General features: G+C 59.3%; 2 protein-coding genes across 2 annotated transcripts in view; one reads left to right on the top strand and one right to left on the bottom strand.

The window, feature by feature from the left end:
• The first annotated feature begins 298 nt into the window (after positions 1-298).
• On the top strand, positions 299-11000 carry BAP1 (BRCA1 associated protein 1). The gene is made up of 17 exons (XM_026046101.1): positions 299-335; positions 2296-2325; positions 2424-2478; positions 2766-2898; positions 3448-3567; positions 3888-3949; positions 4033-4175; positions 4935-5013; positions 5422-5545; positions 5883-6000; positions 6391-6578; positions 6928-7061; positions 7516-7988; positions 8092-8252; positions 8921-9013; positions 9348-9420; positions 9711-11000. The coding sequence occupies exons 1-17, from the start codon at positions 299-301 to the stop codon at positions 9842-9844; spliced, it is 2157 nt and encodes a 718-aa protein (XP_025901886.1). The 3' UTR covers positions 9845-11000.
• Positions 11001-11224: 224 nt separating this feature from the next.
• Positions 11225-26106, bottom strand: part of DNAH1 (dynein axonemal heavy chain 1) — a 60917-nt gene continuing 46035 nt past the window's right edge. Inside the window, exons 54-78 of the mRNA XM_026046116.1 lie at positions 25670-25855; positions 24759-24950; positions 23969-24136; positions 22888-23079; positions 22474-22605; positions 21956-22081; positions 21308-21427; positions 20308-20457; positions 19733-19893; positions 18973-19198; positions 18696-18891; positions 18195-18346; positions 17447-17643; positions 16972-17116; positions 16535-16693; positions 15950-16081; positions 15428-15598; positions 14909-15088; positions 14654-14830; positions 13714-13884; positions 13228-13358; positions 12740-12884; positions 12436-12642; positions 11968-12202; positions 11225-11346 (exon numbers count right to left, since the gene is read on the bottom strand). Of these exons, the coding sequence (XP_025901901.1) occupies positions 11225-11346; positions 11968-12202; positions 12436-12642; positions 12740-12884; positions 13228-13358; positions 13714-13884; positions 14654-14830; positions 14909-15088; positions 15428-15598; positions 15950-16081; positions 16535-16693; positions 16972-17116; positions 17447-17643; positions 18195-18346; positions 18696-18891; positions 18973-19198; positions 19733-19893; positions 20308-20457; positions 21308-21427; positions 21956-22081; positions 22474-22605; positions 22888-23079; positions 23969-24136; positions 24759-24950; positions 25670-25855 (4173 nt within the window). The remainder of the gene's footprint in view (positions 11347-11967; positions 12203-12435; positions 12643-12739; positions 12885-13227; positions 13359-13713; positions 13885-14653; positions 14831-14908; positions 15089-15427; positions 15599-15949; positions 16082-16534; positions 16694-16971; positions 17117-17446; positions 17644-18194; positions 18347-18695; positions 18892-18972; positions 19199-19732; positions 19894-20307; positions 20458-21307; positions 21428-21955; positions 22082-22473; positions 22606-22887; positions 23080-23968; positions 24137-24758; positions 24951-25669; positions 25856-26106) is intronic.

Raw genomic sequence — 26106 nt, forward strand, 5'->3', positions numbered from 1 at the left:
CAGCACCGCAGCCCGGGTGACCCGCACCGCCGGGGTGGGGCGGCCCCGGGCCCGCGGCAGCGCCTGTCCGCGCCCTCGCACACAATGGCGCCATTGTCCGCACTCAACGGCGCCATTGTCCGCACACAACGGCGCCATTGTCCGCGCGCCGCCATTGTGCCGCGCGGGGGGCGCACGGCCGCCACACAACGGCAGGAAGCGCCGCCCGGGGCGGTGACGTCATGGCGGCGCGCGCGCGTGACGTGCGCGGCGGGCGGGGCGGGCCCGGACATGGCGGCGCGGCGCGGCCCGCGGGAAGATGAATAAGGGCTGGCTGGAGCTCGAGAGCGACCCCGGTGTGTGGGGCAGCGGCCGTGGGGCGCGCGCCGCGCCGTGGGGCCGGCTCGGGGTGCGGGGCCGCGCTGTGGGGCTGCCTGGAGTGGGGTGCGCGTACTGCGCCATGGGGCGGCCTGGGGTGCGGGTACCCGCTATGGGGCGGCCTGGGGTGCAGGTAATGTGCTATGGGGCTGCAGGCCGCTCTGGGGTGCAGGTACCGAGCTGTAGGGCAGCCCTGGGGTGCAGGTACTGTGCTATGGGGCGGCCTGGAGTGTGGGTACCGTGCTGTGGGGCTGCAGGCCGCTCTGGGGTGCAGGTACTGCGCTGTGGGGCCAGCCTGGAGTGGGGTACTGTGCTATGGGGCTGCATGGGGTGCAAGTGCCGTGCTATGGGGCCAGCCTRGGGTGCAGGTACTGCACTATGGGGCCGGCCTGGAGTGGGGTACTGCGCTATGGGGCTGCCAGGGGTGCAGGTAATGTGCTATGGGGCTGGCTTGGGGTGCAGGTACTATGCTATGGGGTGGCCTGGGGTGCAGGTACCACACTATGGGGCTGCAGGCTGCTCTGGGGTGCAGGTACCGCTCTATGGGGCCGGCCTGGAGTGGGGTACTGCGCTGTGGGGCTGCCTGGGGCGCAGGTAATGTGCTATGGGGCCAGCCTGGGGTGCAGGTACCGGGCTGTGGGGCTGACCTGGAGTGGGGTACTGCACTGTGGGGCTGCCTGGGGTGCAGGTAATGTGCTATGGGGCCGGCCTGGGGTGCGGGTACCGTGCTGTGGGGCTGACCTGGGGTACAGGTATTGAGCTATACGGCAGCCCTGTGATGTGGATACTGCACTATGGGGCGGCCTGGGGTGCAGATACTGTGCTGTGGGGCCAGCCTGGGGTGCGATACCACGCTATGGGGCCACAGGCTGGCCCTAGGGTGTGGGTACTGCCCTATGGGGTGGCCCTGGGGGAGCAGCCCAGGCAGAGGTGTAGGATATAGGACAGCAATGGGGCTATGGGGTGGGAGAGGTGTCACTCTGCACACCAGGCCTGTGACCTGGTTATGGGGCTGGCCCTGAGGGCAGGTACTTGGGGGGCCTGGTGCGGAGCTGTGGGTCAGGGCCTGGTTCGGGCTATGGGGCCAGACCTGCCCTGGGGGTGCCGGGCGTGTGTTGTATGTACACCGCTGTTGTATTTAGCACCCTGTCCAAATTCCTCTATTCCCACTGTTGTCTTTACCACCATCTCCAGGCTCCTSAGTCTTAGTGTGACTTATTTCCGCTAAATTTGCGGGGGTTTTTCTTCTTGGAAGTTTTCTCCCCATTTTAGTCATTTCAGCCCACCCGTGCTCTCTTCCCTTCTTGCCTAGCCCCCTTACATCAGGCCCCTTAAGTCCTTGGCGTCTAGAAAAGTTTCTCAGCCTTGAATCCTTCCTATTGGTAATCCATGGACCTCCTGCCAATATTTCAGCGGCCTTTTGAGGAAGCACAAGGAGCACGATTAGTATTCCAGGCTTGAGCTTCCCAATTCAGCTGCCTGAACACGGGGCCAGCCGCGTTTGCTGGGATGTTGTAGCTCCAGCTCAGCTGCCCGTCTCCAATAATCCCTTGGCCTCTTCTCCGTAATGGGAATGTTGTAATGGATCGAGACAGGTTGGAGTTGGTCACCCTAGGAGAGAGGAGGAGGAAGGTGAGCCTTTTGGGGCCCATTGCTCCCAGCTGGCTCTCCTGCACTGTCCGGCTTTACTAACAAACCCATGAAAATCCTGCTTTTAAAGGCACTGTGCTCTATTCAGCTGCTTTTGCCCCAATTCAGGGGTGCCACCGAGGAGCTCTGCCCTTGGCAAGTCGCAAGGCTGAGGCAGGAGCTCYGTTTAAGCTGGACTCCGAGGACCAGGGGGGAGGAGAGGTTTTGCTGTAGGTTGTCCCGGGTGTTTAACAGCTTTCCTGCCCGCTCTGCAGCCAGAAATAATCTCTGTGTTTTGTTCCCTCCCAGGTCTCTTCACGCTGTTGGTTGAAGATTTTGGTGAGTGCCGGAAACCTCCTGGAAGTTGCCTTGGTGCTTGGCTTTATCTCCAGCCCTTTCCAGCAGGCTTTACAGCACGTTCTGCCCTTTGTTTGCAGGGGTCAAGGGGGTGCAGGTTGAAGAGATCTATGATCTGCAGAGCAAATGCCAAGGGTAAGTTGCCAGTTTGAAAGTCTGACCTTTTTTAATTCAGCAAAATGTTTCTGTGGGCCTGGGGACTCGGTCCCTGGGAACCCCTTGGTGGGCAAGGCCTAAAGCTCTAAACCCAGGAGTGCTTTAGGAGGTAGAGGCAGCTGGGGCATCTCCTGCCCTTGCTTTACTAAGGGCTCGCTCCTGCTGCTGGCAGGTTGRCTTGGGGACAGAGTTATGTGGGGAGAAGGACCCCGTGGGGAGGTCCTGCGTGTCTCCAAAGTGATTCCATTGCTGGCCTCTCCCTGCAGGCCCGTGTACGGGTTCATCTTCCTCTTCAAGTGGATCGAGGAGCGCAGATCCCGCCGCAAGGTCTCCACGCTGGTGGATGAGACGTCGGTGATCGACGATGACATCGTTAACAACATGTTCTTTGCCCACCAGGTGAGCTGCAGGCGAGGGAGGAGAAGGGGGTGCCTCTTGTGACGCTGATGGCAGGAGCTCTTCCGCTCTGTTGTCACATCCTTTAGTGGGGAAAAAAGGGGAGAGAGAAGAAAGGAAGAGCTGCCAGTGAGTAGGAGATGTGCTGTGTGACCCATCCCCCTGGGAGAGGGGACACAGCCGGCACGGATGGGGACACTGCTTCCCTCCTGGATGGGGACACTGCTTCCCTCCTGTGCCTCCATAAGCCTGGCTGCCAAGGCCAGGCTTGCCTTTCTGGGTCTCATGGGATCGGGGGTCGTGTTGTGATGTGAGCAGGACTGGGAAGCCCCTCGTGTATCCCAGTGCAGTGCAGAAAGGCAGCCAGGGTGCTGGAGCAGTCTGGCCTTGTCCCTGGTGCAGCTGGGGTCTCCTTGTGTCCCCTCTGGATCCGGAGGAGCGGGAGAAGTCGCTGCTCCCACTTGCATCATTACTTGGTGGTTGATCATGGCTAACGGGGAGGGTCCCTGGAACGCCGTGTTCCCGTTGAGATGATTCCCTGTCACCCTGCAGCTCATTCCCAACTCGTGCGCCACCCACGCCCTGCTGAGCGTCCTCCTCAACTGCAGCAATGTGGACCTGGGCCCCACGCTGAGCCGCATGAAGGATTTCACCAAGGGCTTCAGCCCCGAGGTGGGTGGGGATGTGCTCCAGGGGTGTCCCTGTTTTCCCTAGTCYGCATACACTCTCTTCGTGATCACAYGTCTCTCCTGCCTCCAGACATCTCTCTTCTGCCTGCTTCTCTCRCGCTAACCCTCCCTTCTCTTCAGCGGAAGCTTGGTGCCCTTTCCATCCTGGGTTGTCACCTGTAGCTCAGTAGAGCACCGTGAAAGTTGCTCTTAAAGCCCTGTGCGTGGGTGAGGCAGCRGGGAGCTGCTCAGCTCGAGTGTTTTGCCTTTTCTCCCCCCTTTTCCTTGCTGCTTATTCTCCCCGTTGCCCCTTGTGTGCTGCAGAGCAAGGGCTACGCCATCGGGAACGCGCCGGAGCTGGCCAAGGCCCATAACAGCCATGCCAGGTGAGTGGAGGTGTCCCTCGCAGCTGCTCTGTGCTGGCTCYGGGAAGCTCCCTCCTCACCTCTCGGCTCTCCTGCCTTCCCAGGCCGGAGCCGCGGCACCTGCCGGAGAAGCAGAACGGGATCAGCGCCGTGCGGACCATGGAGGCTTTCCATTTCGTCAGCTACGTGCCCATCAAGGGGCGGCTCTTTGAGCTGGATGGGCTCAAGGTTTACCCCATTGACCACGGTAAGAGGCCCAGGGCTGTGCGACCCTGCTCATCAGCACGGGACACCCTGGCTGGTCTTGTCTCTCATCCCAGTTCCAAGTRTGCCAGTGGGTGTTGTCTTCGTTGCCCTTAAGTGTTAGCGGGTGGCTTTGGAGAATCGCTCCGGTGACTCCTAGATTGGTGCCAAGTTTCTGATAGCTCACTTGGAACCTGTCACTGAGGATTATGTGCGGAAGACTTGATTGTTTCTGAATCCACTACATTAATTTTTCCAGCCTWTTTCTGTCCAGGGGTCACAAGGTCCTCCCATAGGTCTCCAGAACTGGCTTTTGTTTTMCCTCTCCTGAATAAGTTGGTGTTGCAAGTAGAAGCTGTCTTCTCCTTGCCCTTTCCCTGTGCCAGATAACCCCTGTCTGTCAAGGCAAAGTCCCCAGCACAGATCCTAACAGGATGGCTCTGATTACTCTGTCCTCTTACAACTCCACTGCTTAGTTCTGCCTTCCAGCACTTGCTTATCTATGCAAGGAGTTTGCTTCTACGTATTAGGGCTTTTGGTAAAATACTTGCCAAATGCATTTGGATTTCTTGGGTCTCACTTGGGACCAAGAGGCAGTCGTGTGGATCTCRCTGGTGGGGCTAATGTGCTCCCATCCACAGTCTCCTGTCAGTGCCCTGGAGCCACGAGAGGACACTGGGGATGGCAGGAGCTGCTGCTCTGTGGGTCTGGGGCCGCAGCCTCGTCCTGCTTTGCTAATTCCAGCTCTGCCTTTTTTCCCCAGGGCCTTGGGCTGATGACGAAGAATGGACAGACAAAGCCAGGAGAGTGATCATGGAACGGATCGGCCTGGCCACTGCAGGGTGAGGTGCCAGGCTGTGCTGTGTGCCCTGCGCCGTCCCCGTGTCCCCCGAGGCATTTCTGCTCGGCCACTGTGTAAAGAATGATGGAAACGGGGATGGGGAATGTTGCTTGGGAGGGACACATGCACCCCCTTCCAGAAAAGATGCTGAAGCTGCCCTAGGTTATTCATTTGGTTTCAACACCAGTGCAGCCTCCTTTGCAATTGGGGYTGAAATGACCTTGCTCTGCTGCTTGAGCTGATGTGAGCTCGATTTCTTTGGAGGGAAATGGAGCTTGCCTGTGCTGGGGTTGAGCCCAGGGCAGAGGAGGTGCTGCCTGGMGGCTGCTCCCAGGGCTGCGGTGGCCAGCAGCCCGCCGGGGCCCGTGCTGGGGGGAGCCCAGGCTCACGCCTGCTGCCCTCCCTGCAGGGAGCCCTACCACGACATCCGCTTCAACCTGATGGCAGTGGTGCCCGACCGCAGGATCAAGTACGAGTCCAAGCTGCACATCCTGAAGATGAACCGCCAGACGGTGCTGGAGGCCCTGCAGCAGGTGGGGCGGCGCGGGCCCCGCGCCAGCCACCCRCAGACCCTCTGCTGCCAGGGCATCTCCTTCTGCTGTGGCGTTTTTCTGACCTGCTGCTTTGCGAGGTGTCCTCTGGGGTGGGCAGGTCTCCCTTCCCTGTGCCTTGGATCCCTTCCCACACTGTTATCCCTGCAGAGAGCTGAACTCTCTTGCTGCGTGGGTCGTGTTCAGCTGGGAGGGTGTCTGCTCAGTTGATAGCATGGTGGGAACCTGGAGCCTGGCGTAGCCTTGCCCGTTCTCCTCCTGCTGTGGCGTGGGTCTCCCTCCTCCAGCTCCCAGTTTCTGCCTGTCTTTTGCTTTCAAGCTCATCCGAGTAACTCAGCCTGAACTGATCCAGACTCAGAAGTCCCARGAGTCGCAGCCCCCCGAAGAGGCCAAGCCAGCCAGCAGCAAGGCGGCRGCCCCGGAGAGCACCCGTCCAGGTAACAGCCCTCACTCCTGCAGGCTTGCCAGCTGCCCTGGCACTGCTGCCTGGTACCAGCTCCTGCCTCACCTGGAGCTCGAGACAGTTGTGGTCGGCTTCGTTTTCTTCCTCTCTAAGCCCCTCTGGACACATGGTTGTGGAGCAGGCCTGACCAGGTGGCTTAAATGCCCCTGTGCATGGCAGGAGTGCTGGAGAGATGCAGAGCTTGAGAGAGGGAGGGCTTGATTATGGGGGTGCTCGTGGTGGTGGGAGATGCAACAGAAAATGGGTCTGGGGACCCAGATGCCCTGGGTCTGGGGGAGCATGAGAGCCCCTCTGTTCCGTGGGGCGGCAAGGGGTGGATGACGGGGGACGTGGAATAAAGGGCGGCCCTGTGCTCGTGCCCCAGAGAGCAGCGAGGATGCCGCCGGCCCGGCCCCCGCCGCAGCCACGCAGAGCCCCCCCAGCAAAGCCAAGCCGCTGGCCAAGCCACCCGTGAGCAGCATCAACGGGGCGCCCCCGGCCGCCCCCAACCCCATCGTGCAGAGGCTGCCAGCCTTCCTGGACAACCACAATTACGCCAAATCCCCCATGCAGGTAGGCAGGAGCGCCGGCCTGTGGGGTGCCTGACTGCAGCTGAGCCGGCTGCTTCCAGCCCCACAGTGCYGGGGGCTTTCCTGGTGCCCCTTCCCTCGTTTTGCAGGGAGCTTTCCCTCGTGCCACCCAGGCTGGGTGGGCAGGTGAGAACTACCCTGGCGGGAGGGATTAGCTTGGACACGAGGCAGAAGCTGCAGGAGGGTTGAGGGTTGGCRCCGGGGGATGTTTAGGGGGGAAGAGCAAAGGACAGAGGCTGCCTCGGTGCCTGCTGATGTGGGAGGGCTGGGATGTTCCTCCGTGGTGCTGCCTGCCCCGCTGCCGGCAGGCTCCCAACGGGGATGTCTTGCAGGAGGAGGAAGACCTTGCAGCCGGCGTGGGCCGTAGCCGCGTGCCGGTCCGGCCGCACCAGCAGTACTCGGATGACGAGGATGACTACGACGACGACGAGGAGGARGAAGTTCGTAACAGCAGCTCGGCCATCAGGTAGCACGGGGGGAGCTGTGTCGGGCAGCGCTGGTGGGTTGCGTCCTGGGGAAGGGCTCCCATGCTGATAATTGCTGTGTTGCGTTGGAGACGGGGGCTGTTTGAGCTGTGTTGGAGGGTGCCTGCTGGCCAAGGGTGCTCGGTGCCCCCTTCTTGGTGGGCACAGGACCTGGTGGGCTTCCTTTCTCCCAACTGAGCCTTATCCGGCTTGTGCTGATGGCCAGATTGGATCACAGCGATGGTGTTTTGGGATAGCCATAAGGCTTGTGAACGAAATGTGGGGGAACACAGCATGTTGTGGGAAGCCCCCTGAGAGTTTTGAAGCCCCCCTGAGCTGCAGGGGTACTGCAGCCAAGCAGATGAGGGGCAGTGAGGGGTGTCAGAGCAGCTGGTGGCAGTGAGAGGCCCTGGAAGAGCTTCAGACCTTGCTTTATTGATCTCTGTTTCCGAGCAGGTACAAAAGGAAGGGGCAGGTGAAGCAAGAGCACGCGGCGGCGGCCGCCGACGGCCAGCTCTCCRTCCTGCAGCCCAACACCATCAACGTCCTCACGGAGAAGCTGAAGGAGTCCCAGAAGGACCTTTCCATGCCGCTGTCCATCAAGACGAGCAGCGGGGGTGCCGCCGTGGCCGTGGTGGCCCATTCCCAGCCTTCCCCCACGCCCAGCAACGAGAGCACGGACACGGCCTCGGAGATCGGCAGCGCCTTCAACTCGCCGCTGCGCTCGCCCATCCGCTCGGCCAGCGCCACGCGCCCCTCCAGCCCCGTCGCCTCGCACATCTCCAAGGTGCTCTTYGGCGAGGAGGACGGGCTGCTGCGCGTGGACTGCATGCGCTACAACCGCGCCGTGCGCGACCTGGGGCCGCTCGTCAGCACGGGCCTGCTGCACCTCACCGAGGACGGCGTGTTCTGCCCGCTCGCTGTCGCAGGTAGCCCCTCTCGGGGGTGCAGGAGGGGAGCAGGTCCTTGGATGCAGGCAGGGAGGGCGAGTTTTTGGTGGTGGATCCTAATGCTCCCTTCTGCTGTGCGCAGATGGGGGGAAAGGCTCCCCCTCTTCCATCAAACCCGGTGAAGAGACGCAGGTCGCTATCAAGCTGGAAGAGAAGGAGGGCAGTGAGGCCAGTGACAGCAAAGAGAAGGTGGGACTTGGCAGGACCAGTGATCACCCTGGGGGGGAAAAGTATTCTCCCAAGGTGAGTTTTGTGCTGCGGCAGCCCTGGGAACGTGGAGCTCTCCGTGCTCGCCCAGGATCTCCCGCTGGCCTGAGGGGCTCTCGCAGCAGCCGTGCCTCGAGGGGCCAGGTTTTGTGCCTCACATCTTGGGCATGGTGGTCTGGGCTCCTGGGCCCGAGCCCRGTGGGACCGTGGCCGGGGAGAGACCATTCCCAGCCTTGCCTGTCTCCAGCCAGGAGCAGGCTTGGACTGCACAAGCGCCTGGAGGCCTCCTGAGGAGGGCTGGCTAGGAACATGCCTTCTGCTTGACTTAAGGGAAGTCTGCAAGGGTTTTCTCCTCTGTCCTTTTTTTAATTCAAGCAGAAGAACCAGGCCCTTGGATGTTCCTGGCACACATGCAATCACTTCCCCGTGTTCTCAAGAAGCAGGGGCCTGGGCCTGGGCCTGGGCCGGGCCTAGGCAGAGGAGGCCGAGCCCCAGCTGCCCCATTGATTATCCTCCAGCTCAGAACGTCCCCATCATGAAGTGCTGTTTGTTGCCCTGCCCAGTGCCTCTTGTTTTGAGGAATCCTCCTTTTCCCAGCACAGAGAGGCCAACCCGCCAGCCCGTCCTGCTGGCTTCAGGGCCCACAGCTCCCTTTCCCTGGCAGGATGCCCTGTGCTCACGTTCTCTCTGCTTCACCCTGGCAGGAGCTGCTGGCGCTGCTGAAGTGCGTGGAGGCAGAGATYGCCAACTACGAGGCCTGCCTGAAGGAGGAGGTGGAGAAGAGGAAGAAATTCAAGGTAATTGTAGCAGCATCTGCTCACGGAGGATGGAGCGGTGCCGCAGCCGGGCTGTGGTCAACCTTGGCCTGGCCAGGAGGGAGAGCAGGCRTCTCAGCCTGGATGTCCAGCAGGATTCCTGCTGTGCCAGCCCTCGCCTGTGTCCCGCTGCCTTTTGTGGAGAAGGCTGGGATGGAGRTGGCCCCTCTTCATGTCTGCTCACACTGAATCCTCTGCTGTGGCTGGGAGCTGTGTCCCTTTCTGCTTCGGTCTCCCTGGCCTGTGGGATGAGCCRTGCTCTCTGCCCTGTGAGGCAGCTGGTGGTCTTGATGTCTCTGTCTTGCTCTCCTTGTAGATTGATGACCAGAGGAGAACCCACAACTACGATGAGTTCATTTGCACCTTCATCTCCATGCTGGCCCAGGAAGGTGAGCGTGGGGCAGGGACTTGGTTYAGGGCCAGCCACTGGGGAGCAGTGCTGGGAATGTGGGGAGCTCCCTGCTGGCTTCTTTCTGCTGGGCCTGGGGCACGAGCTGCTGCTCGGGGGGCTTGTGCTGGGGAGCAGGGTCTCTGCTCTGCACCCTCCTGGTTTTACTGTCCCAGAAGGAGCTCGGGGATGGGTTTCAGGTAGGAGAGGGTACCCAGCACCCYGATTTCTGCGTGTAGCTGGTGCCTTCAGCCCGGTCCCTGGCACGTGTGCGCTGCCCTGTCCCCGCAGGCATGCTGGCCAGCCTCGTGGAGCAGAACATCTCCGTGCGCCGACGCCAGGGCGTCAGCATCGGGCGCCTGCACAAGCAGAGGAAGCCGGACCGTCGGAAACGCTCCCGGCCCTACAAAGCCAAGCGCCAGTAGCTGCCGGGTGGAGACTGTGAGAAGCAGCCGGGCCCTGTGGCTTTGGGCAGCGACGCTTGGATTGATGCCCCTCTTTGCCCAAGGAAGAGGGATCCCCGCCGGGAGAAGCCCTTGACTGGGTGCTCCCTGCTCGCACCCTTAGTGTTGGGTGAAGCTGGAGCCCAGGGGCAAACGGGAATGGGGTTTTCCTCTGAGCCCCGGTTGTGAAAGGCAACAACGCCTTGTCCCAAGGGGAGCCCGGGCAAAGGCTCCTCCGAGTGCCCAGCTGGCTGTGCCACAGCCACGTGCGGACACGGGGGGCCCACGTTTCAGTGGCCCCRGCAGGACGGGGGCAACCCACCCGGCTGGTGACCAGTGTGGCCTGGGGCGGGTCACGGTGATAGGACCTTGTGGCCTCCTGTGTCCAGGCCTTCAGCTCTGCATCCCTCCGGGATGCTCAAGGCTGTTTGCTAATCCTCTCCTTCCCTTTACCAAGCCCATCTTCTGGCTGTGGCACGCTGGGCTCTTGGTGCTGAGGTGGCTCCTGGCAGCTGGGTGGCCTTGGAGCTGCCCCTCGGTGCTGGCGTGTGCCTCTCCTTCCACCACTGCTCTCCACGGGACCAGTCTGGTGGCTCCAGCGATGCCTTCGGGCTTGCTGGGAGCCTGGAGAAACCCAGGGATGAACGAGCAGGCCCAGGGGSCTGCTGCTTGTGCCCAGGCACCCAAGGGGGTCCTCGGGGTGGCCGGACCTGCCTCGAGGGTGGAAGCTGGACCAGGYCGGTGCCCCTTCACYGTGGGCAGAGGTGCCAGCGGTGGCRGTGAGCGATGGGGACCGCAGGCACGAGCCCAGGGGCCCGTCCACAGCTGCTCTCGCTGCAGAGCTCTCCAGACCTGCCCCTCACCGYGGCCTCCTGCCTCCCGAGCACCTCTGCAACCGGCCTCCTTCTCCCTGCGCCCTGGCAGAGCGGAGGAGCCTGAGGCCGGTGCCGCCCCGAGAGGCAGGGGAAGGAGCTTGCCAAAGGGGCAGAGTTGTACAGGGCTTGCCTGTGGAGTGAAACCTCTCTCTTGGTATTTGTTGAGGGGAAGAAAATCCTCGCTCTCTTGCTGTGTCCAATACCAAGTGCTGTAAATAGTGGATCTGTCGAACGAATAAAGCTGTCGTGTAACAGCCACCCCAGGGAGCCACGCGCCAGGGCAGGGAGAGGAGCGGGCGCCGCTCTGGGTGTCGGGCATTGGATCCACGCGCCGGAGCGGCCCTGGAGCCCTGCTGCATCCCGGGCACCTTGGCCCCTCTTCCCTGGGGTTAAAAACTTGCCCTAATGGTGGGAAATACAAGAGATGGATGTGAYGCCGGGGGAGTTGAGGTGTTTTATTGATTAAGTGCGGGACAGGGTCTCGTGGCTAGAAATCCAGGGCGCAGATGAGGGCCGTGCCCCGCTTGATCCAGTGCCGCTGGGGCTGGTCCGTAGGGATCTCCACRGCGATCACGTAGTTGGTGGAATGGCCCGTGGTCGACAGCGTTCCTGGAAGCGGGGAGAGGGAAAGGGAGGAGCGGGAGCGGTACCAGCATCGCCCACAGGCAGAGCRGGGCGCCCTGCRTGTGCTTTCCTGGGTGYCGTCCCCGGTGCCATCCCAGCACTGGGTGACAACAGTGGGAGAACGGACTTGTGTGGTGGAAGGGCCGAGCCCAAGGATTTAAGGGCAGCCCGGCTGGAGGAGCTGCGGGCTCGCTGGGCTGCCCCTATGGATGTGAAGGGGGAATGTAGGGAGGAAGGGGCCAAGCTCTCCTCAGTGGTGCCAGKGACAGGACGAGGGGCAATGGGTGTGCGTTGCCACACAGGAGGTTCCGTCTCCACGTGAGGAGGAACTTCTTGATTGTGAGGGTGACAGAGCCCTGGAACAGGCTGCCCGGGGAGGCTGTGGAGTCTCCTCTGGAGGTCTTCCAAACCCACCTGGATGCCACCCTGTGCAGGGGGCTGGACTAGATGATCTCTATAGAAGCCCCTTCCACCCTCAACCACTGTGACTCTGCCTGGCTGCTCTGATCTCCGTGAGTTTTCCCGTCTCTCCCTGGCCAGCAGGAACGTGCTGGGAGCACAAGCAGCCTGGAGCCACCGCTGTCCCCTCRGCCTTGGGGCACCTACCTGCACGTGTGAGTGTCTTGTAGATGGGGCACAGGTAGACGCCGGCGGCGGGAGGCTTGCGGTTGGGGACAGGGACGAGCCAGATGACGGCCATCTCCGTGTAAAGCTCCTTGGGACGCGACTCGGCCAGCCGGAAGGTGCCGGGGTCCCAGCGGGCGCCTTCCAGGAACAGGCCGTGGATGTAGCAGCCCTCCTGGGGACGGTGGGTGAGCTCGCTGGGAGACTCCTTCAGCACCTGCGGGAGGACCGTGGCCCTGGCATCAAGCCTCCCTTGGACCTTCCTTCCCTATTCCTGACTTAGTGCTGGCCAAGGGGACCTGCCCTGGCTCTTGAGGGGGTCCAGACCCTGGGGGCAGCTGGGGGGCTTCCACATCTGAATTCCACATCTGGAATTCAGTGTCCTGCACGTTTTGCTTTCTAGTGCTGAACAGGCAGCCGCAATGCAGCAGCTCGGGTTAACTCACGGACCTCGAAGCTAAACGAGATGGTGTCGATGGAGATGACGGACTTGCGGGCAAAGTTCTGCAGGGTGCCCGTGAGGAAGGCCTGCGGGAAGAAGAAGCCGCTGATCCAGAACACCGGAGGGATCCCGTGGCTGATCCACTTCTGCAGGAACTCGATCCGCTGCAGCAGGTCGCTGACCCAGGACGCCAAGGGCTTCAGCGACGGGTAGGCCTGTGGGGTGGCCACAGTGAAGACGCGTGGGGATGTCCCAAACCTTGGACGCCGAGGGCTGCCCAGGAACAAGAGGGTGGCCGAGCTCATAGGGTACCTTGGAGTCCCACAGCTTGGGGACGCTGTTGTTGTACAGGCTGTCGGCCATCAGCTCCAGCTGGGAGGACATCACCACCAGGCCCTTGAGAGCCTTCAGCAGATCCCGCAGCGTCTGGGCAATCGCCTCCAGGAGCCTGTTGTACCTGGGGAGAACCGGCTGAGGTCTCCCAAGAGGGACCCGGGGCACAGGTCTAGCACCTCAGCTCAAGTGAGCCCAGGCTCCTGGAGGGAATCATGGTCCCTGTGCAGTSATGGAAGCTCTTCCCTGAGAGCCCCCAGCCTCTTGGATGAGGGTCTTGTATCTGCCCCCCGAGCCCTGGAAGAGGGATCTGGCTGGGATACCAAAGCCATTGCTGCAGCTTCCAGTGCCTGTGCTGCAGGCCATGGTTGGCAGGAAGGTTTCCAAGGGGAGGACCTGTGCATGCCTGTCTCTCCCTGGGGGGACCATCCCATCCCAAGGTGAGGACTGGGCACTTCTGGGCTTACCTGATCACCTCCTGCACCAGYACGGTGTTCATGGACTCCTCGTAGAGCACCGGGTACTTGCGCATCACCTCCTCCAGGTTAATGGGGGGAGGCAGCTTGGCCAGGATGTCCTTGGAGGTCTCCTCCACGAGCTGGAAGGCACGTGGCAGCAGGTGAGCGTGTCCCATCCCAGCTGCTGGTGCCCTCGCCCCACRGGCAGGGCAGGTTGGCAGGGATGGTGAGGGTGCAGCAAGCTCAGGGCTTGCTCAGGCTGGTCCCACAGAGCCCTGGCCAATATTCCAAAGCCTTTGGTTCTGCTTGGAAAAAAACTAGGGGGAGAAACGTGAGGCCAAGTGTGGGGAACCTGGCTGGATGGGGCAGCATCCCTGCCCATCTGTGAAACTGCTGGGACACTTCAGGAAGGGACCAGAGGCCGGAATGGGTGAGTGGGAGGAGAAAGAGGACGTGGAAGAAGAAAGGGAGCGTGTGAGCCATGCTGGCACCCACCTCCTCCCTGCTGTGGCCTCCAGCCGTGGACGTCTTGGGCTGCAGCTGGATGATCGCGCCCAGCAGAGCGAAGGTCTCGTTCTGGGCRAAGGTGATGTTGGCGTTGTCGTGCAGCCCGAAGATCTCCGGCACGTCGTTGAGGGGCAGGCTCTTGATGTACTGCAGGTAGCCCTGGGGAGCAGTGCACGGGCAGAGGCAGGCAGCAGGTTTGGGAGGGGAAAATTGTGGTGTCCCTCTGGCTGGCGTGAAAGAAATAACTAAGCGAGGGCCCTTGGATACTCATCCCGGCCAACTATGGATCTGCAACCTCTGCTGGAAGATGCTCCTTGTCTGTCGGGTCAAGATTCACTTACCTGACCCTTAGCTCCTTGTCGCCTGTCACACCAGGTAATGTKGAATTCACGGCTGTTGCTCAGGGGCAGCTTTTGTGAGAGCAGGGGCACTGACTGATGGCAGAGGGACTGGGGCTGCTGGGGAGGTGAGGGCAGTAGCAGCCTCGCTGAGAGGCTTGGAGGCCGTGGTGAGAGCTTTGGCTGGGGAGCAAAACTGCTCCCGTGATGGAGCAAATGTTCTGCTGGAATGGACAGCTTAGCAGTGGCTCCAGGAAAGCTCGTCAGAGGCTTCCATCTGAAAGTATCTGGTATAACAGCTAATTTGATTTATAGCAAAGGGGTTCAGAGTACACACACTTCCAGCTGGGGGGGGTCTGGTGAGGGCTACTACTTTCCTGTAAGAACAGTTGCCTTTCCCTTCAGTTACCCCAAAGAGGTGCAGGTGGATGAAAGTGGTTTAGGATTTTCCAGCTTTTTACTAATGTGGATTCCCCCTGGGAACTAGAAATTCTGTGGGTACCAGGGAGGAGGAGACACCCTATGTGCTAGTGCCTGGATCCATGAGGATGGGGGTGTGTTTGTCAGCACGTTGTATTTACAGTACTTACATCYAGGTCATGAGAGGTGCTGATCTGCTTGTAGATGCCCGATTCGGAATAGGTGAAGTCGGGCACGAGGACCTCGGGCTGGTAGAAATCTTCCAGGATGTTCATGATGCAGCGTCGGTCCCAGTCGTCGGTGACGCGGCCCCCGTAGTTGATCTCCCCGGCCGTGTACTTGAGAACCTGTGAGGGTGCGTGGGACACGTCTCCTATGGGCACGTCCTGCTTTCCCGCATGGAAAGGGCTGGCTCGTGGGCTCACCTTGTACGGGATATCCGTGTACTCGCTCAAGAACATCTTCAGCTGGCTGATGCAGATGCGCAGGTCTCCGTCTGTGAACTCGTAAGGGATGTTGAAGCCCAGCGGCCCGAACTTCCTTCTCTCCAACATGTTCCCGTGGAAAAGGCAGAGGGACAGCAACAAGGATTTGAACTCCGGGACCTGGGAGCAGGGAGAAGCAGCGCTCAGCTTGGGAGAACATGACATTGGATGGTGTAAGTACCCGTGGGACCTGGCAGCAGGCAGAAAACAGCATGTGCCACTTGCCAGTTCAGCAGTGCCAATGAGGTGGAGGCACCTGGAGAGGGGGAAACTCCAGGTCTCTGCAGTATTGCTGCTTTATTCCTCAAAGTGGGATGCTGTTTGTAACTGGCTGCTCACGGGGGAGATCCTGGCTGAGGAGAAACACCACCAGCCCCTCTCTAGCATGTGAGAGCTCTCGTGGAGGGCAAGGTGCAAGCATGTGCTGGAGCAGGAACCAAAGCAGGAGGTGGCTCTTACCTTGGGGCAAGAATTCAGGAAGTCGTCGCTGAAGCTAATGTAGGACTTGAGCAGGTTGGCCTTGACCCCGCGGGGGGGCTCGATGGTCATCTTGGAGCTGTTCTGGAGGATGGACACGGGGAAGCAGTTGCTAGGGAGGCTCGTGAGCCAGAGGCGAAAATCTGGATGCACCTGCAGAGCCAAAGGCAGAGAAGGTTGGATATGGACACTACCTCTGCTCCTGGACCAACCCTCCAGTTTCACTGGGAACCTCTGGATGGGATGGAATGAGGTCCTGGGCTCCAGCAAGGTGGGTGCCGTCCTGCTCGTCACCTTCAGAGGGCACCCATGGYCTTGTAAAGCAGCTCCCACCCCACCTATGTCACCCATACCCGTGGGCTTTTCATCAGGCTGTGTGTGGGACCAAGGTCCTGAAGGCTGGAAACTGCAGCAAGTGGCCACACCAGCTGCACATCCACCCCTTGGGAGGGATGTAAGAGCTTCGGGTTAGTTCCCCCCTTGTCCCCAGCTACGGGGTGTCACCTTTTCGGGGTTAATGCCCTCGATGAGTCTCTCCAGCAGCGGCATCCAGCTGGGGGCCAGGTGGCAGTTCTGGAAGAAGACCCATTTGCCCTGCTCCATGGCCGTGTGCATCATGGCTTCGGCACGGGGGCCCTGCGGGGGCACAAGAAGAGATCGGAGAACCTGAGCTAGGCTCAGAGAGAGCTGCTGAGAGAAGGGATCAGGCTTCAAAGGCACAGCCTGGAGCCCACAGCACCAGCTGGACCTGGGCTCTGTCCCTTAGGGTCAGTTGGCTCCTCACCATCTGTGCATAGCTCAGCAATGGGCCTTACGCAGCTCATGAAGTCTGTGGGGCATGGAGTGGGAAGATGGAGGGAATGGAAGAATTAAGGATGGATTTAGGAGGTTGGGGGACACGGGAAAGGGAATTGCTGCAGCCCTTCCTGCTGAATCGGCTCCTCCAGCTGGCAGACGGCTGGTGAGGCAAGGTCTTGGTGCAGGAGGGCACTTGCTGGGTTGCAAGGGTGTTTTGCCTCCGTGGAGCTAGGTGGGATCTCCGAGAGTGCCGGTGTGACAGCAGTACCCCCGCTGCCACCAGCAGCCTACCTGGCCTTGGCCCAGGGAAATGGCCGAGAGCTTCRTGGAGAACTCCATTTCTTCAGCAAACTTGTAGAGGTCGGCGGCCGGGTCGGTGCCAGGGGACAGCACGAATACGAGCGGCGTGGTGGCCGTGGACTCYTTGAACACAGCTGAGAGGTTGGTGGTCTGCAACGCACAAAAGGTGCTTAGGCCGTGTGTGGGCACCACCCGCAGCACCTTCCTCGTCCTGCCTGTCCCCAGCTCCTCTCCCAGTTGCTGCTGTGCTCTGGACACGTCATTTCCCCTCTCCCTGTGTTTCCTGAGATGGATGCAGCGTTGTGCCGCCCTCTGCTCAGCCTGGAGAGCGGCATTGTCACCCTCCCTGCGATGAGAGATGATGTCCCCAGGCTTGGGACCTCCYGCTCCCCTCCTAGCCCCACCACCGCCTCCTTTGGGATGGTCACCTGGGGCTCAATGAAGCGCTGATCCAGGTTCAGCGCCACGAAGTCCTGCATGGCATCGGTGACCTTGTCTCCCCGCAGGCAGCGCAGAACCAGCAGCTTCTGGAAGGCGTCGAGCTCAGTGTCCCACTTCCCAGGTAGGGGCTCTCTGCAAAGCAACCACGTGGCAGATCCTGCAACTCCACAGGAGCCACCTGAGCCGTCCTGCAGACGGCAGCTCCTGGGTTTCTGACGGGATGTGGCCCTCTGAACCTTCAGGTTTCCACCTGAGCAGCTCCTGGGTTTCGGAGGGGATGTGGCCCTCTGAACCTTCAGGTTTCCACCTGAGCAGCTCCTAAGTTTCTGAGGGAATGTGGCTCTTGCACACAGCTGCTCCTACTGGGAAGGCGCCCAGTGATGCTGGGCTGAGGCAGCAGCAATTCCAAGTGTCCAGCCATCCAGAGCTGACTGCTGTGTGAGGAGGGCAGAGCRGCCTCACCTGTGAGGATTGGGGCTGTCAAAAATGGCCCTGAACTCGGCAAGGTTTTCCACAAAATCGTCCGCGAAGCTGGCGAAATTCCGCAGGTTGCTCAAGGCCAGGATGTCTCCCCACGCTCTCTCGTAGAGCCACTCGGGCGCCGGGTTCTCCCACATCGTCTTTATGGCTCCCCCCGAGAGCAGGTAGTGCCACTCGTCCTGAGGAGCAGAGGGGACGCGGGTGACAGGCTGCCTGTGTGGCCCACAGCAGGGACATTGGTGCCACTCTGCAGGAAAGCCCTAGTGGCCACCCCCAGGCCATTGGCCCGAGGCCACAGTAAGGCTCAAACTTGTGTCTCTGGGGAGTTGGTGAGGAGCAGACCTGCGCTGCCAGGACACAGGCTAGGGCAGCTTGCAGAGTGCCTGGGAGCAGCAGAAAAAGCCAACTAAGCAAGGCCAGGGAGGAGCTCCCAACCCTCGTGATGTCCAAGGGACACAGGGAAGGAGAATGGGGCTGCCCTTGGTGTTTCGCAGATCCCTTCTCGCTACCCCTTGATTACGATGCTGCTCTGCAGGAAAGTCCGCCTCTTGTTGAGAGCACTAGCTCATAGGTGACAAAATATTGTCCAATACGTGTGAGGAAGCCACAGCAGGGGCCTTCAAGCCAGCCCTGGACGGTTGACTGTGCTCAGCAAGTCTTCCACGTACGTTACCAGGGCTGGGCTTCAGTTGCYCTGGCTGGGTCCTACCAAAGGTCTAAGTCAACTCACCATGTTGATCTGCCCTTCGTTCATCATGATCCGGACGCACACCAGAAAGGCAAACATGAGCTTGTGCTTCTCGAAGAGGCTGCGGCACACGTTGCTGTAGAGACTGAAGGTGACRTAGTTGTTGATGTTCACGATCCGTTCCTTCAGGGTGTCTGAAAACAACCAGACAAAGGTGGAGAGGTGGTCAGGGTGGTGTGGAGGGTGCTCTCCACAGCAGCTCTCTGTGCTGKTCAAGTGTCTATTGAGCCTCAATGGAATTTGGCAAAGAAATTCCCCATGAAAGGATAAGGCTTTGAGAATTTTATGGACGTGCAGCAGGTGCTTTCTGGCCTGTTATGTGCAAAGTGATGAGTAGGACACTAGTGGGACAGCTTTGGGCCACTAGCTCTGATGGAAGTGGATATAACTGTCCTGACTCTGCAGGAACCCTGTCCTCTGCTCCCGATGGGCTACAGGCATGCGGTGCAGGGAAGGGGATTGCACCAGGCTCCCTGGAGGTACCTGCTCTCTCGGAGTTGGCGATCCCCGTTAGGAAGATGTTGAGGAACCACTCGAGTGAGTACTGGTACATGGGGTCCACGTTGGCCAGGTCTGAGACGCAGAAGTAGAGGATCTGGGTGCGGACAGCGACAGGCACGTACTCCATGCGCGTGATGTCGATGTCCTTCTCCGTTTGCTCTGCAACCTTCACCTTGGCCTGGGCAACAGCAGAAACCTCACAGTTAGTGCAGGGCAAGGCAGTGGATGCACAGCCACAGGGGAGAGCACCCCGACTGACCTCGATCTCTCCTGCCTTGAGCTTGGATGCCTCCAGCACGTTGATGAGCTCCAGGTCATCTACAGGGTTCCCCTCCGACGTGCTGAGCCGGTARAGGATCTGGTCCTCTATGGCCTTCAGCTCCTGGCGCATCTTGGCGTTGCTGACGACCAGCTGGTTTCTGGCCTCCTCCAAGTCAGGCCGCTCCTCGGCTACCACTTGTCCCAGCAGCTGGTCTTCCAAGCCACTGCAAGGAGAGCCAGGGGTGACGATGGCGGTAGCGTACGTGTGGGGCACACCAGCCTCTGCAGGCCTGTCTTCTGGCCCAGCACCTGCACAGGCCTGGCTGGCCAGGGGTGAGACACCAGCACGGGCAGAGACAAAGCAACAAAGTGGTTCTTGCTGATTATAGGTGGTCCTGCTGCAGGGATTGGGGTTAATGTCCAAAAACACAACCTTACAAGACAGGAATAACTTCSTAGATGTACAAATATAAACCTAGTTGGGCTGYCTCCTAGAACAGCAGCCTGCAGGARGGATTGAGGAGGGTGTTGCTATGGGGTGGTTTATTCTACTCTTCCCTGTTGGCTGTTTGTCACTGTTGGAGATGGGCTCCTGGGGCAGTGGTCCTTGGACCAGGCCTAGGCCAGCCACCTTCCCAATGCAAAGGTTAACATTGCTGAGGAGGCCTGTGCTTCCCGAGATGTGGGACGTGCTGCCACAGCAGCGCCAGGTTGGGAGAGAGGCCCAGGGAAAAGGCAGTGGGGATCTAGAAGAGTACCTGGGCGAGAGGGTGAAGTTGATGAGGGTGACCTTGGTGGAGACCTCCGGGGTGTAGTGAGGGTTGGGCAGCTTGGTGGTGATGTACATCCTGAAATCCTCTTGGTAGGGGATCACCGTGTCCCCCAGCTTCAGCACTGTGTTGCCTTGGTGCTTGTAGGTCTGTAGCGGAGCGGGATCAAGTCAGGTGGGTTGGGATTTCTCCCTCTTGCATTGCAACAGAAAGCATCCCRCTATGCCCTGGACTCTGCCGTGGGAAGAAGAGGCTGGAAAGACACCCAGAGGTGCTCCAAGCTGCCAAGCAGACCTGAAGGCCTGAACCTGGATGGAGCAGCCCAATGCCCTGGCCCTGCCTGCCAGGCACAGATCTGCTGCGAGGACATTGATGGCAGAAGGAGGCTACAAACAGGACCCCTGGCCGAGGCACACAAAGCAGTGAATGTCACCTACCCAGAGAGACCTGCAAAGCCACAGCTTTGATCTGGGAGTGCAACCACATTCCTCTATGCCCAGCTACCCCTTTCCAGCCTGGCCACACACTCCTTGCCCGCTCCTTCCCACCGTGAGAGACAGGACCTGCTTCAAGAGGACGGGCTCAAGGGCTGGGTCTAGCTCCTCGCCAACGTTCTCCAGCAGGAAGGGCTTCCCAAAGCTGATGGAGTTCTCCAGAGTGCTGAGGAAGTCCCGGTCACTCTGCTTGGCCACCTCCAGGTTGTTCTCCTTCTCCTGAAAGGCAGCAGGGGAGGGCAGGGATGGAAACAAGCACAATACTCCATGGATGTGCTGTCAAGGACTCCACTACTGCTGTGATGAGTTGAAAGGAAGAAGAAAGGTCTCAGCAGAGCTTGCTGAGACCCTGGACCCCRATGTAGGGCCAGGTCTGTAACATGTTTCTTGATGTGATGCCTCCTGGGACACATAGACTACTGCTCGGCAAGGGGATCTATTGCCCTTTCCCTGCTGCATCTTGCTGCTCTGGTGCATAGATGTCCAATGCACTGATTTAACTCGTTGAAGCAGCAGAAATGAYAGTTTTTCTTGCTCAGGTGATTTTTTTTCAGCAGATTTAGCTCAGTCATGGAGGCTCAGACACCAAGGGTGTTGGGAACTTGGAGCAACTTTGCCTGCGAAGTGAGGGCAGGTGTGTGGGAGAAGGCCCTCAGGAAGCAGAACAGGAGCAGCTGCCAGAGCTTCCTTCTGACCCTTCAAAAGGCCAGTAAGGGCTTCTCTTGTCTGCCTCTGAGATGGGAGAGATTGTGCTCTGGGTTTCCTGGACCTCCGCAGCCAATATTGAGCTGGTAGCCAGGTAATACCACCCTGAATTCCCTCTACCCTGGACTCCCTAAAAGCTTCTTTGAGAGGTGCCAGGTGGTTCTGAGCAGGGGAATCCATCCAGGATGGGTGCAGAGCTTGTGGAGCCTTCTTTGCTGCTGGAGAGGCATCGCTGGGACAGCAGGAGGTCCCACAGCTCTGCAGACAAAACTCCAATACTCTAAGGCCTTGCTCGGTGCTGCTTTTAGCAGAAAGCTCCTTCCCCCATCTCGGCACACCTGGGTTTCCTCCTCACAGCTCTTACCAGGTTCTTGATCCACTTGTTTGCTTGTCCCTGGGGATCGATGTAGTGAGTCCAGCGCTGGGAGAACTGTGTTATTACCCCGTTCTCCACAGACAGGCTGTCGTTGGGCAAGCCAGCAATCTGGTTAAGCAAAAAAAAGCTGTTTTAGATGTTGGGAAGGCTCAACGACTCCTTGCAGCTTTCTGCCTGTGGTTCAGGACTGGCTGGCCTGGCCTCCCCGTGCTGCCAGTGTCAGGATTACCCTGGTGCCCAGTTTAGGGGGTCCCAACCCTTGGAGCTGTGTTTGCTCAGCTAGGGTGGTAGCTACAGCTAGTGATGAGCCTGAGGGACATAGTGTGGGGCTCCTGGATGGGTAGGGAATGGAGGTAAAGGGCCTGTTTGCAGCAGCTGAACCCCAAATTGCTGCTTATGTGTGATACCCCCCAGAGCCACCGCTACTGTGGATGGTGCTGGGCTCTGAAAGTGGCTCCTTGATGCACAAGGAGCCCCAGGGCCTGGCAGCAATTCCAGCTCTGAGGTGTGAGGCGCCTCGTTGCTGTTGTTATTCAGTATTATTCAATGTGGGGCTCTTCCTAGGGACTTGTGAGCTGAGTGTTTTGGTCTTGGCCCCACGTGCTGCTCCCTGCCGCGCTTGGTCCCGCTGCTCGCCTGCCAGGAGCGGATTTCCATGGGATCTCCAAGGGTGCTGATCAGGTTGGGGTCCTTGGTGTGGGGGACGTTGTTCTGGGGCAGCTGCCTCAGCCACTCCTTGCACAGCGCCGTGCGGTAGTCGCCCTGCGTGAGAAGCACCTTCGCAGTCAGCCTTTCAGCTGCAGTTCKTCCACTGCAACTGTCTAAACCCTCCCCGTTTGTGCTCAGATGTGGCCAGGTGCAACCTCTGGCACAGTGGAGATAGAAATCCAGGGGGGTCTTTGCATCCTTCTGCCCCGTATGTGCCCTGTTTTTCAGTGACTGAGGGTTATAGCTCTGATTTTTGGTGGTGGTGGCACGTGGAGCTGGTGGCCGAGGAATCTGGTTGCCCCAGGACCCAGGGGAGGTGGGAAGCGCTGGTGGCCGCTGACCCCAAAGCAGGGCAGAACCTGCCCTGCTTCCTCCAGTCTTTCCTCTGCAGTGAGAGCCGAGCAGCCAAGTGAAGCGCTCGGGGAGAAGGAGCTCTGCCCACTCACTGTGAACGGGCCCAGGTAGGCCACGAAGCCGGCTGCGACCAGCACGTCGCCGGCGATGTTGTGGATCATGTAATCCAGGTTCTGCACGGTGTCCTCCCAGCGCACCTTCTCATCAGCCAGGCCGTTAATGAGCTGTGGGGAAGTTGGAGAAATGGGAGCTACAGTCTGGGCAATGCAGGAGATGACCGAGGGTCCCAGGGTACCCCCTGTCATGCCGTGGGGAGCTGTGATGCCAAAGGGTGGCAGCTCTTCACTGCAGTGCCCAGTGAGTTGAGGCTTCCAGCCCCGTTGTGCTGCTGAGACGCAGCTCTGTGCCAGCCCTGCCCCGAGCTGAAGGGTTGGTAGAAGTGTCAGGCTTGGGGCAGGTGTCAGGAYATCTCACGTAAGCGAGGAGAACCCYGCTCTGTCCCCTACCTTGTCAGCAAAGCCCAGCCTCTGCTCGCACTGCTCRCACTTCATCTCCAGCTCCTCCTTCTTGGCCACGCAGCTGTTGTACTTGGCCTGCAGCATGGCGATGCCRTCCTCGACCTCCCGCAGGCGCCCCTTGGCTTCCTCAAGGACCTGCTGCGTGAGGTGCAGGTCCTCTTCTGCTTCCCGGAAGGCTTGCTGAGGAGAGGCACGAGGGAACGGGGGATGTGTCAGGTAGGTGGCTGGGCAAAAAGGCAACCCTCGTGGCAGTTCCTCTGCAAAGCAGCTCCTATCACTTGCTATGAAAGCACTAGCTGGAATTGAGATCCTTCTCCACATGGCAAAGGCTATTGTAACTTCAGTGAACATCCCTTGYACACCTGGAGATACAGTAGGCTTTTCTGCTGACCTTCTAACAGTGAGAACTTCTGCCTGAAGCCCTAAAGCATGGCCAGACCATTGGCATGGCTTTGCTGGTTGGAGGAAGGCCCAGGGCCAGCTCTGCACTGCTCTAGTTTCCACCAGTTTTGCTGCTRGACTTGGAAACCTCTGTGTTGCTGTAGAGGGGGACCCCACAGCAGTGATGCTTAACGTGGTGTGACTTGAACTGCAAAAGCCTCTAAATTAACTTTAACTCCAGGGGTATTCTGCAAGCCTAGGAATAAAGGTAGGGTTGGGAAGGGTGTTTCTGCATTGCTCTGCAAATCCAGGAGCCTGGCTTAACTTGCATGAGCTCGGGATGTGGCCTATTGGGTAAAAGGAGGGAAGGTTCCTCTGCTTGCCCCAAATAACAATAGAGAAATCACTAAGCCCAGAGAAGATTAAGCTTCTATAAGAACAGTTTTTTGTTGGGCCAAGACTGACCCTTAAGAACAGACTATCCCTTCTCCCCAGCATGTTCTAGATTGCTTTCTCCTGTTTTAATACCCTAATGCAGTTTTGGGCTTAATGAGTTTTGGGTCGAGCCTTGATTTGAAGAGGCCAGGGCTGCAGCACGTGCCTGGTGATGCCAGCTGCTCCCTCTCAAGGGAGCTGCTAGTTCTGCTCTCCCTCATGCCCAGGGTGACCTGCTGAGGTGGCCTCTTACCCGCTTGGGCTCCACGGCCTTGGCCACAAAGTGGTACTTGTACATGGCCCGCACCCACTGGCAGATGGAGGTGCAGGCTTTGGAGACCTTGGCGATGGCAGATGGCTGGAACTCCACGCTGTCAATGTATGGCTGGATGGCTTTGATCACAGACTCTGCAATGTTGTCCTGTGAGGAGAGGAAAATAGCATAGAATCACAGAAAGAAAACAGGAGAGGATGCTGGAGACTTGACTGAGGAAGATCTGAAAGGGTTTTGGGCACTGGGGACTCAGCAGAAGCTTCAGGGATGAAGAAATAATCTCTGCTTTTTATTTCTGTTAGATAGCTGAGAGGTTGCAGAAAACAAAGCCTGGAGAGGTGACTTTTGGGGAATAACAAAATCCAGCTGGGTCTTCTGCAAATCCAGGATTGGGGATGAGTCCTGCTCAGTTATAGTCTGCCTCAGGCCTGGATAGGAAGTTAAGGCATCTCAGTGGAGCAAGAGGAACCAAACTGGGAGGCCCTGCTGTAGCATCAGGTAAGTCCCTTCTCCTGTCATGTGTTGGGCTTTGTGCCCTGCTCCACCGAGGGGGAASAGGAGGGGAGAGAAGGGGGGACCAGGGACCCCTTGCCAGAGGTAACGGAGTGCAGTCCCCTGATGTGAGAACTTCCAAGCCAGGCTCATCCCTGGTGCCCGTGTTGAAGGGCAGTGCCCAGGAGGAGCCTCCTGCACAACTCCTGGCTTCCCTGCTGTGTGCAGCTGCTTGCCCCATCCCTGGCAGATACCCCCAGCCTCTGCCCCTACCTACCTTGTTGTACTTAAATAGGCTGTCCAGGAACTTCCCTGGGTCCTGGAGAAGGGCCTTGCCTGGCTCCCAGTAATCATCCACCTTGGTGCCCAGCTTTTCTCCTGGCACCCTTTTGGGCTTGATTTCTTTCATGATGCAGACGGCTTCGATGACCATCTTCACGCCAACCGGAGGCCGCTGCATTGCTCGGACCTGCCCAAGACAAGCAGAGACACGGTGGGTTGGCCTGGTGCTCAGTGCTCTCCTGGAAATAGCTGCTGGGGAACTGCAGAAGGGCTGAGAAACTGGGGTGCTGGCCAAGGGCAGGTGGAGACCAGAGGTAGGGCATGGGGTCCTGTGGGCATGAGGTGGTTTCTTCTGGTCGTCAGGGAACATGGATGTCACCTCCAGCTGGAGAGCTTGGGGACAAGAGGAAGCTCTTGATCTTGCATGTTGCTGAYACTTAACTTTGGGTTACACCCACTAATTCAAAGGAGGAAAGAGGGTGCTTATGGGTTGAAGGTGAGCTGGATAAAGCTCAGACTGCTCTTTTGCTGGGAAAACCCTGCCTCTCCTCCCAACTCCCCATGCATCTCTGAGTCTCTGCTCTGATTGCTGACAGGAACAGCAATCCCTGTTCCTGGCAGCTTCCCCTGAGCCCCTGGAGCTGCTGCTGGCTGCCCACCACGCTGGGGACTTCTTGTTGATGGGCTTCTCMTGCACCATGTGTGCAACAGGAAAGGCTGAGGGGCCAAAGGGACCAGCAACGTGGACTCCAGCTCAGTGACGTGGACAGGCAGGACCCGTGGGGTGTGTGATTTGGGAAGGACACGCAGGAACACGCAAGGCCTGGGSAGCCTTGCAGCACCAGAAGCAGAGAGGCTTCCCTCCACCAAGCCCAGCTCCCCTCCATGCTCCCCCAACCCAGGTACCTCCGTAACATCGTTTTTGTTGAGGTTCCTCAGGCTGGCAAGAGCAGCATCCAGGGCTGGAAGCGCTTCCGCCAGGTCCTTCTGGGCATCATCTGCAATGGCCTGGGCTGCCTGAGCTTTGGCGTTGGCTCTCGCCTCCTCAGCCTGCACGGCGTTCCGTGTCTCTTCAGCTACTGCTGCGTCCACCTGCAATGCCACAGAGAGCCTCAGAAACACGGCTGGAGCCACAAGACCTGTTGGGCTTGTCTCCACATCCCTAGGTAAGGATCCCAGTTTTTCCTGGCAGGTTGTGTGCTTTGCCCTGCTAGAGGAGCAGGCACATGTTGGAGCTGCAGGGAATCCCTTCCTTGCAGGAGACTTGTTGGCCTGTGAAGGCAATCCAAAAATCTCCAGTTCTGCTTGCCCTGGGAGGTTGTTAGCTCTGCAGGAATTAGCTG

This window comes from Nothoprocta perdicaria, unplaced genomic scaffold (assembly GCF_003342845.1).
Source record: "Nothoprocta perdicaria isolate Ctin4 unplaced genomic scaffold, notPer1 scaffold_42, whole genome shotgun sequence".
Lineage (NCBI taxonomy): Eukaryota > Metazoa > Chordata > Aves > Tinamiformes > Tinamidae > Nothoprocta > Nothoprocta perdicaria.